General features: G+C 46.3%; 2 protein-coding genes and 1 pseudogene across 11 annotated transcripts in view; 1 reads left to right on the top strand and 2 right to left on the bottom strand.

Moving 5' to 3' along the window:
• LOC135093113 (uncharacterized) overlaps window positions 1-10,000 on the top strand; it is a 51,279-nt gene that overhangs the window by 14,649 nt on the left and 26,630 nt on the right. For 6 of the 10 annotated variants that reach the window (XR_010263197.1, XR_010263201.1, XR_010263202.1 and 3 more), the window contains 3 exons: window positions 486-647; window positions 4,009-4,245; window positions 5,023-5,208. The gene's annotated coding sequence lies outside the window, so the exon portion shown is untranslated. Of the gene's footprint in view, window positions 1-485; window positions 648-1,722; window positions 3,269-4,008; window positions 4,246-5,022; window positions 5,209-10,000 lie in introns of all 10 variants that reach the window. The other 4 variants (XR_010263199.1, XR_010263198.1, XR_010263203.1 and 1 more) reach the window with 4 other exon arrangements.
• Window positions 510-5,915, bottom strand: LOC135093115 (neuronal membrane glycoprotein M6-a-like; annotated as a pseudogene).
• Window positions 5,807-10,000, bottom strand: part of LOC135092980 (collagen, type I, alpha 1b-like) — a 6,777-nt gene continuing 2,583 nt past the window's right edge. The window contains exons 2-4 of the mRNA XM_063991805.1: window positions 6,243-7,276; window positions 5,951-6,150; window positions 5,807-5,856 (exon numbers count right to left, since the gene is read on the bottom strand). Coding sequence (XP_063847875.1) covers window positions 5,807-5,856; window positions 5,951-6,150; window positions 6,243-6,781 — 789 coding nt within the window. The 5' untranslated portion in view covers window positions 6,782-7,276. The remainder of the gene's footprint in view (window positions 5,857-5,950; window positions 6,151-6,242; window positions 7,277-10,000) is intronic.

Below are 10,000 nucleotides of genomic sequence, written 5' to 3'. Positions count from 1 at the left end.
ATACCTACCTATTTTCACCTGTCATCCCTATCCATAGATTTACTCAGCACTAACAGTCTGATTACTGAGTCTGTTCTAGTCATCCACCACTCTCTTTGAGAACCAGTTCCTTTTTATCTTTTTTTAAAATCTAATTGCAATGCTTCAACCCATTATTTCTTGTCCTATCCTGATTACTATTATAAGTAACAGTGGAGAAACATTTGAATTTAAAAAATAGTCAGGATGAAGAACTGAAGCATTTAAGTGAAGCCTCTGTGTGTCTGTAATAATGTGTCCTTATCTCTTGTTTAGATTTTGTAATACCATGTCCTAATATTTGGTCCTTAATGTTACTATTATCACTGGTCTAGGTTTTATAATTCCATGCCTTATATTTCATCCTTATCTTTGGTTCTACATTTTGCAACACCATGTCTTTTCTTTGACTTTGTAACTCCACATCCTCATCTTTTCCTGACGTGTACCACCGTGTCATATCACAGGTGATGTTCGTGGCCTCCCCAGCTTCAGAATCGGTCCTTGGGCAGCGTGGACATCTCAGACTCGTGAAGGAACTGCATCTCCTGCAGCTCCATCAGCTTGCCGTGATCCTTGATGTGGGCATAGTTGGCAGCAAGACACATCAGATAGTGCACCTGTGGGAGGTAAATAACACACACACACACACACACACACACACACACACACACACACACACAGAGTGAGAGAGTGAGTGCGTATTATTGGGAACACTAACCTGGTATAAGAAATGCATTGAATGCTCAAGTAAAAAAAAAAAGAATGAAAATAATAAATAAATAAATAAGTAAAACACACACACATACCACAGTTTTTGCATTTTCATCATTTCAGTCTTGTACCAAGTTAGTTTTTCATTGGAGCATGTAGAGAATATGAGAGAGAGAGAGAGAGAGAGAGAGAGAGAGAGAGGAGAGAGAGAGAGAGTACTACTGGGAACACCCTAATCTGTTATAATAAATGCATGAATAAACAAAAAAAAAAAAAAGACTGATGAACCTAACACCAGTATGAGAAAGTGTTAACCTTCAGGTAAAAGAAATTAAATAAATAAATAAAATAACACACACGAGAGAGAGAGAGAGAGAGAGAGAGAGAGAGAGAGAGAGAGAGAGAGACCAACAAAAAGACCATCACCACTTACCAGGGAAAGAATGACAAGAAGGGCAGAGGCAGTGGCCAAGAGACACAATATTTCTCCATTGTTGACAAAAATCCTTACAGAACAGCTTCCTCTTGCCCCCCGAACACACCCGCTTCTCCTCCTCAATGGTGGTGCGGGGGAACAGAAACCCTGCAGTGGGAGAACAATTATAATGTCTGTTTTATAATCATTAAGTGGACTGAGTTATGTTAGTTAATATTTGATGTTTGCATCTGAGAATTTTTTACCCTTCTTTTCTCCTTCTTCTTTCTGTCATCTCTGTTCATATACCAAAATCATGTTCTCTATTTATTCCCTGTGTGTCTTTCCATAATATATCCTTCGAAGGGGAAGACAAACCCTGAAGGAGTCTTTTATTAAATTCATGTCCTTTCTCTCCTTTTTTCCTCTTTCTTCTCTCTCTCTCTCTCTCCTTCTCTCTCTCTCTCTCTCACTCTCTCTCTCTCTCTCTCTCTCTCTCTCTCTCTCTCTCTCTCTCTCTCTCTCTCTCTCTCTCTCTCTCTCTCTCTCTCTCTCTCTCTCTCTCTCTTTTACAGTGTCAGTAGCAGTCAGTGGTTTAAGGCAGGTTCTCCTCAACTGTGCCTCAAAAAAATGTTGAGGAATTCTCCAAGGAGAGCAAGGAAACCAGTCTCATTACTTCAACTCTCTCATAAAGTTATTGATAGAAACTCCAGTGAACCAAGGAAACTATATTGTCAGTACCAGTCATGGTCTTAAAGCTGAAAAAAACACACACACTCACTGAATTGATTTGTAGTCGATGCATTCAGTGTGTGGCACATGGATGCATTGAAACCAGGCCAGCGTGTAGAAGACAGTGATGGCGATGAGGCCGGCAAACATGAGCAGCCAGGCCAGTGTGAGGAGGTATGCCACACCCATCAGCTGTGGGGACAACACTGCTCACACACTCACAGAGAAAAGGCAGCATGGGAGACACTATTCACACACTGCCACAGGAAAACATCTACTGCTTTAAGGATAGAGAAGCAGGAGAAATGGACAAAAGGATACATGTTTTGATTGATGTGAAAAAAAAATAGTTTCTGGGACAGAGAGAGGCTGGATTCATGAGAAAGTTGAGGAATATGAAAAAAAAAAAAAAAGTGAACAGTTTCTGGGACAAAGAGAGGCAGGATTCTTGAGAGGGAACAAGAGAAGCTGAGAAAAGAAGAGTTTTGAGAGATGCTGTATAAAGGTACAGTTTCTGGGAGAGAGAGAGAGAGAGAGGCTGGACTCTTGAGAAAAGCAGAGATGTTTTGAGAGACATAAAAGAAATGTGGCTTCTGAGATTAGAGGTGAGATTCTTGAGAGGACACCAAGAAAAGCTGAAAAAGTGAGTGATATTTTGAGTGATGTGTGAAAAAGTACTGACAAAGACAGGATGAACTCTTGAGACATCACAGGAAACACTGAGAGAAGAGCACAATTTTGAATGATATAAAAAAGCACAGAGGCCAGATTCTTAAGAGATCATGAGAGAAGATAAAAAAAACACAGAGACTAGATTCTTAAGATTAAAAAAAGCACAGAGGCTAGATTCTTAAGAGATCATGAGAGAAGATAAAAAAGCCACAGAGACTAGATTCTTAAGAGATCATGAGAGAAGATAAAAAAAAAGCAGACTATATTCTTAAGAGATCATGAGAGAAGATAAAAAAGCACAGAGGCTAGAGTCTTGAGAGATCATGAGAAAAGATAAAAAAGTACAGAGACTAGATTCTTGAGAGATCACTAGAAGATAAAAAAGCACAGAGGCTAGATTCTTGAGAGATGAGAGAAGCTAAGAAGAGAGAGAGAGAGAGAGAGAGAGAGAATCTTAGAGACAATACAAGAGAAGTTAAGAAAGGCAACACACAGGAGCACTGACCAGAGCACAGGTAATTTTTCCCCCAAGTCTTGCCCTCCAGGAGTTGTAGACACGACGCAGAGTGTTACCACTGGACAAACACCCAACTATGAGTATCATGAGCCCCAAGACTGCCCATGCCAGCCCCCCACCACCATGAAGGACAGCTGCACTGGCTCCATCCTGTTACAGCAAGACACAGCTGTTATTAACTTGATAACATGAAGCTAAGGGTTGGTTCATTGGCCCACATTCAGAAATGCTTTGCTCTCTCACCACAACTATTTTCAAAGGTCATAGCCATGATTAGCCAGGTTCTCAAGAGTGTTCCTCCTGTTAATAATGTAGAAATCTTGTTATTCTGTCACTAGAACCACCAAAATTCCCTTTAAAACCTGTGCCGCTTCAACCAGACCCTCTTGGTAGTAGTGGTAAGATGCAGTAGTGTTTTAGAATATAGTCCAATGTCAGACCTGCAAGTGACAGTCCATGTCTTTTATTGATTTATTTATTATGTAAGAGCGGGACGTTGGGCTAAAGCAATAGAAAAGGAAGAAAAATGCTTGTCGATGTTGCCCAGTCCCCAAAAAACTAACCCAAATGCAATGAAGGTTCTTATGTTCTGTTCTGTTGTATTGGAAGTAAAAGTAAGGAAAATGTTAAAGTAATTAAGAAAATGTATGATATATTTCAGGTTGTGATTAATTGTCATGAGAGAATATTATGAAAGTGAAAGAGAGAGAGAGAGAGAGAGAGAGAGAGAGAGAGACCATATATCACTATTCTTATCCTTCCATCTTTCTTTCTTATCCAAACAAGCATTCTAACTTCTCTTCACTTCCAGTAAACTAAACCCAACCCAGGCCAAACTCAACTTAACCCTAACCAAACCCAACCCTAACCCAAACCTAACCTAACCTGACTTCCATTAACCTGACCTATACATTCTAACCTCTCTTCTCTTTCCTTCCAGCAAATCCAACCCAAACCCAACCCAGTGTAACCCGGCATGTCCTGACCTCTGCTTACCATGTGATGTGAAGGTTGAACACTTCCCGAAAGAGGCGCAGGGTGAGAGTGGTGCCCCTGTGCAAGGTGCCACAGAACACACCCACACCCACACAGCACATGACAGTAGCAATGAGTGTGGCGTACGGGACACGCCCCCAGGCAGTCCCGGCACTTGTGTTGGCCTGTGGCAGAGAAACAGGCAGGTGTTGGCAGATTAGTTTGTTTGGCCTACAGTGTTGTGTGTGGTTTGGCATGTTGTGTTTGAGCTGTGAAGTATTTGATAGAGACAGAGAGACCAGGAGACTGAGTGACAGAGGGAGAGGCAGAGAGACAGGTAGGTGTTGGCAGGGTTGGTTTGGTTTGGAGTGTTGAGGTTTTATGATATTGTAGAGACAGAGAGGTTTAAAGCTTAATTAGACTTGTATCTTTGAGCCATGAGTCAGTAGAGAGGGAGAGAAAGAGGCAGACAGGCCAGAGAGACAGGAAAAACAGGGAGGAAGAAAAGCTATTTGCACTGTACCTATAGGTCAGTATGGGTGTAGAGTTGTATACTTGAATCAAGAGTAAATATAGAGGGAGATACGAAGGCGGGCAAGCTGAGAGAGAGGGAAAGAAAGGGTCTGAATGAAAGGGAGGAGTCAGGCCTGCAGAAGGGGAGCTTTTGGTATTGTTTACTGATTAGTGTGATAAAGTGTATGTGTTGTGTTGTGAGGTGCAGACGAAAGAGAGAGAGGCTTGTGTGGTGATATTTCATGTTGATGTACAGCAATATGAAATAGTTCTCAGGAGAGAGAGAAAGAGATAGAAATTAGTGACACACACACACACACACACACACACACACACACACACACACACACACACACACACACACACAGTAATACTCTATAGAAAGCTATTTCTTTCCTAATTTGTCTATCTCCATCTTGTTTTTCATTGTAAGTCATTAATGTTTAATCTTGTATTGTCTTGGCAGATGTGGTGAAGACAGTGTTATGCACCACCACACCACCCATTACACTTCCTGTCTTGCTTGGTGAATGAAGAGAGCACCCACAACATCACATCATTGCATCACCACATCACCACACCACCACCTCCTGTCCTGCCCCAGTGAAATAGAACATCTCCACCACATCACCACATCAAGAGTCAGTGATTGGTGAGTACAGCAATTAGTATTTATATGCATGTAGTGTACTGTAATCTTGTTCATGTATACTTGTATTTCCCTTGACACAGACATACACAAGAAAAAACTAGATGGTTATGTATGTTTGTGTATGGAGACTGGATCACACACACACACACAAACACCATAAGTATACTAAAGGCAAACACAAACACACAAACAGACAAACACTCACCTTGATTGGAGTCCACTGGCCGTACGAGCGCCTGTCTACTTCCACTGGATAACTGGTAACTGTGGATGTGGTGGTAGCTGGTGGAGGTACTGTGGTGGTTGTGGAGGGGTGGTGATGGACTGGTTGGGGTGGTGTGAGGAGGGTGAGGGGGGAGGCAGGGGGGCGGACCTCCTGGCCTGAGTAGTGCTGGGGAGTGTGTGGGGTGACGGGGGTGCGTGCTAGGGGGAGGGGGAGGGTGCGGGTGTCATTGGGGGAAGGAGAGGTTTGTCTGTGGTAGTTATAAGTTGCCCTCTCTCCCCTCTCCCCTCTCTCTCCCGTTCCTCGCTCCCCTCTTTCAGAATCCCAGTGAGTCATTACATCTTCTTCCTCTTTCTTTCTCCTCTTTCATCCCCTTCAGGGCTTGTAGGGAGTCTGACCTTGAGCTCCTGGTGGCCTGGTAGTCCCTGAAGGAGCGTGAGGATGGCAGTGTGTCTCTGGTGCTTCCCCTGATGCCCCTGGTGCTGGCAGTGTCTGGGTAGTCCCTAGTAGCCTTTGTACTAGTGTCCTGGTATTCTCTGGTGGATCTGGGCATGCTCTGGTAGCCCTTGGTGACCCTGCCTGACCCCTGGTGGTCCCTGGTGAGGTGGGGGCCATCCTGGTAACTCCTAGTGGCCCTGGTGCTGTCCTGGTAGGTCCTGCTACTTCTGGTGGAGTCCTGGCAGTCTCTGGTGGTGCCCCGGGCCAGATCCTGGTAGTCCCTGGGGATGGAGCGGGGGGAGTTGTGGTCCCTGGTGGGCCGGGTCAGGTCCTGGTAGTCCCCGTTGGTGCGGGCAGCGTGGTGGTCCCTGACGCTGCGAGTAGACTCAGGGTACTCCCTGGTGCTGCCCCGGGAGGAGTCCCTGGTGCCCCGGTGGTTGTCCTGGTAGCCCCTGGTGGAGGAGGAGCGGGGCCGGTCTTGGTACTCCCTGGCAGAGGAGCGTCCCTGAAGGCTGCCTGGTGGGTGCGGATGGACCGGGGCCGTGGCACGTTCTTGCTGTAGTCCCTAGAGGCAGCCCTGGGAATGCCCTCCAGATCCTTGGCACCCCGGGGGGTTGTGGCAGTGTCCTGGTAAGCCCTGGTAGCACGGGAAATGTTCTGGTACTCCCCCGAGGGGCGGGCCAGGTCCTGGTAGCTGCGGGCAGCCTTGGAGGGGCTAAAACTGCCGTCCCTGGGAGCCGAAGGGTACTCCACCCCTTCCCCTGGTGCTGTCCAGGTACTCTTTGGTGCCCCGGGGGGAGTCCAGCACCCTTGCATCCCTAGCCACCCCCTGGTAGTCCCTGGCACCCCGGGAGGGCCTTGTGGTAGTCCCTGGGGCCAGTATGGTCGTAGTGGTAGTCCCTGGAGGCTCATGTGGGCGGAGGCTCGGGGTATTGGTCCTGCTGGGCCAAGCGGGGCCCATCCTGGTAGTCCCTTTGGGTGCGGGGGCCGGTGTCCTGATAGTCCCTTACGGAGCCGCCACGTCGAGGGGTGTCCTCAGGGGTGGGCCTTGGTCAGGATGCCCCTCAGGCTGCGGTAGGTCTGGGGCCGGGGGGCAGCATGGCCAGTGGGGCGGGAAGGGGGGGGGGAGGAAAGGTAGCTGGCAGACTGTGGCTGCTGGACCAGCGGCGGGGGCCCAGGGGGCTGCCGGGATGGCGTGAAGCCATATGTGTCGGCTTCATCCTGCGCCCCCATCAGGCCGACCCTCCACCACCGCAGCTGTGGCGGCGCGGCCCGGCATGCCACGCCTCTACCACACCATGCTGAGACGGGACTTGGCATTAACACTTACAGCACCACTGCCAACATGTCACACTGTTGCACCACACCAGTAACACCAACATCCTCACACCACACCACACCATAACACTGCAGTAAAAAGCAGAGCATATTCACTCTAAGAATGCACTTCAAGTAGAGCTTTTTGTGTGTAGTGAAGATGAGGTGCTGAAGTCCTTCAGAATGTGGTCTGTGGTCCCAAGCCAACTCACCCAATGCTTACTCCCTCTGTCTTTGAAATGCTCCTTCACTCTGAAGTCCACACCCTGTCTCACACACACACACACACACACACACACACACACACACACACACACACACACACACACACATTGTCAATGCTGTAACTGTCCATGCTTTTAATGACCAAACTGGATAGATATGGAGATGGGATACTATGAGATTATTCCCCTCCCATAAACCACAACTAGCTAAAATACACATACACACACACACACACACACACACACACACACACACACACACACACACACACACACACACACACACACACACACACACACACACACACACACACACACACTCAAAATTCAACAAAAAAAATCAATGAATCAATGAATAAAGATATGAAGATAATGATCAGGGAGAAAAAAAAGAATAAAACTAATATTATCAGTGACTGCAGGGAAGTGTGTGTATGTGAGTGGAAGGAAGGAAGATTGTGTATAGAGATGTATTGATGAGTCAGTTAGTAACTGGTGAAATGAAAATATGAAGAAAATAATTATCAGAGGGAAAAAGAGAGAGTAAAAATTAATATAAACTATCAGTGAATGGAGGCTAGAAAGTGTATGTAGTGTGAGTTGCAGGAAGGAAGGTGGTGTATACAGGCATATTGGTGTAGGACAGAGAGGGAGCATCAGCACCACACATGTATCTGGTATTGATTTGATATTGTTTAAAGTGTGTTGCATGTAGGGGAGTGTTTCTGTGTTTACATGGTTGGTGGAAGTGTTGCTGTTGTGTGGACACAACCTTCCTGGCACACACTGACTTCACTTGACCTCATCTCACCAGGACACAAAGAACACACCTGACACTGTCATCATTCCTGACATACACTCACCCACCCAGACTTCACTACACACACACACACACACACACACACACACACACACACACACACCCACAAATGTATGGTGGGAAGGTGAAGTAATGTGGTGTGCCTGATTTATTGCATGAAATTTCATTGTGATGTTATGTGGTGATTCTTTACTGGTGATCCCGTATTGGTGACACTGTACTGGTGACACTGTATTGGTGACAATGGACTGTGTTAGTGACCAGTACTGGTGACATTGTATTGGTGACCAGTATTAATGACACTGTATTGGTGACAGTGTTGATGACCAGTACTGATGACACTATTGGTGACACTGTGTTGGTGACCAGTATTGGTGACACTGTATTGGTGACACTGTGTTGGTGACACTATTAGTGACACTGTATTGGTGACCAGTACTGATGACACTGTATTGGTCATACTTCATTGGTAACACTTTACTGGTGACATTGTACTGGTGACACCATATTGGTGACCAGTAATGATGATACTGTTTTGGTGACACTGTATTGGTGACACCATATTGGTGACACTGTATAGGTGACCATTACTGGTGACACTGTATTAGTGACACTATACTGGTGACCAGTACTGATGACATAGTATTGGTGACACTGTACTGTTGTCCTGTACTGATGACACTGTATTGGTGACACTGTATTGGTGACATTGTACTGATGACACTGTATTGGTGACCAGTACTGATGATACTGTTTTGGTGGCACTGTACTGGTGACACTGTATTGGTGACACTGTACTGGTGGCCAGTAGTAGTGACACTGTATTGGTGACCAGTACTAGTAACAGTGTATTGCTGACCAGTACTGGTGGCACTGTATTGGTGACCAGTACTGGTGCCACTGTATTGGTGACCAGTACTGGTGACATTGTATTGGTGACCAGTAATGGTGACATTGTATTGGTGACCAGTACTAGTAATAGTGTATTGGTGACCAGTACTGGTGACACTGTATTGGTGACCAGTGCTAGTAACAGTGTATTGGTGACCAGTACTAGTAACAGTATATTGGTGACCAGTACTGGTGACATTGTATTGGTGACCAGTAATGGTGACATTGTATTGGTGATCAGTACTAGTAACAGTGTATTAGTGACCAGTACTGGTGACACTGTATTGGTGACTAGTACTAGTAACAGTGTATTGCTGAACAGTACTGGTGACACTGTATTGGTGACCAGTACTGGTCACACTACTACTACTACTACCACTACTAGTGACTGTATTGGTGACCAGAATTGGTGACCCTGTACTGGTGACACTGTACTGATCACCAGTACAGTATCATAAGTACTGGTCACTAGTACAGTGTCACCAGTAGTGTTACTAGTTCTGGTCACCAGTACTAGTCACCCTGTACTGGTCACCTGCACTGGTGACACCTTATGGCCCTATGCTGGTGACACTTGATGACTCGGGCATGGCTGTTGGTGGGCACCAGGAGCCAATGGTGATGATTACTGTGGCTTGGTCAGTGTGCCCTGGGTCACCTTGGCCTGGTGAGCGTGGCATTGTGGCCTGTAATGGAATTGTAGTCTGGTCACATCGTGGCCCGTTAATGGTGGACTGGTAAGCATGGCCTGGTGGCCAGGTCAGCGTGGCAGTGTGGCGAGGTCAGCGAGGCACTGTGGCCAAATCAGCGTGGCACTATGGCGAGGTCAGCGTGTCACTGTAGCCTGGTCATTGTAACGTTGTAGTCTGATTACAGTAT

This window comes from Scylla paramamosain, chromosome 41 (assembly GCF_035594125.1).
Source record: "Scylla paramamosain isolate STU-SP2022 chromosome 41, ASM3559412v1, whole genome shotgun sequence".
Taxonomy (NCBI): domain Eukaryota; kingdom Metazoa; phylum Arthropoda; class Malacostraca; order Decapoda; family Portunidae; genus Scylla; species Scylla paramamosain.
Note: the sequence above shows the minus strand (reverse complement) of the source record. Positions and strands in the feature narration are given on the sequence as shown.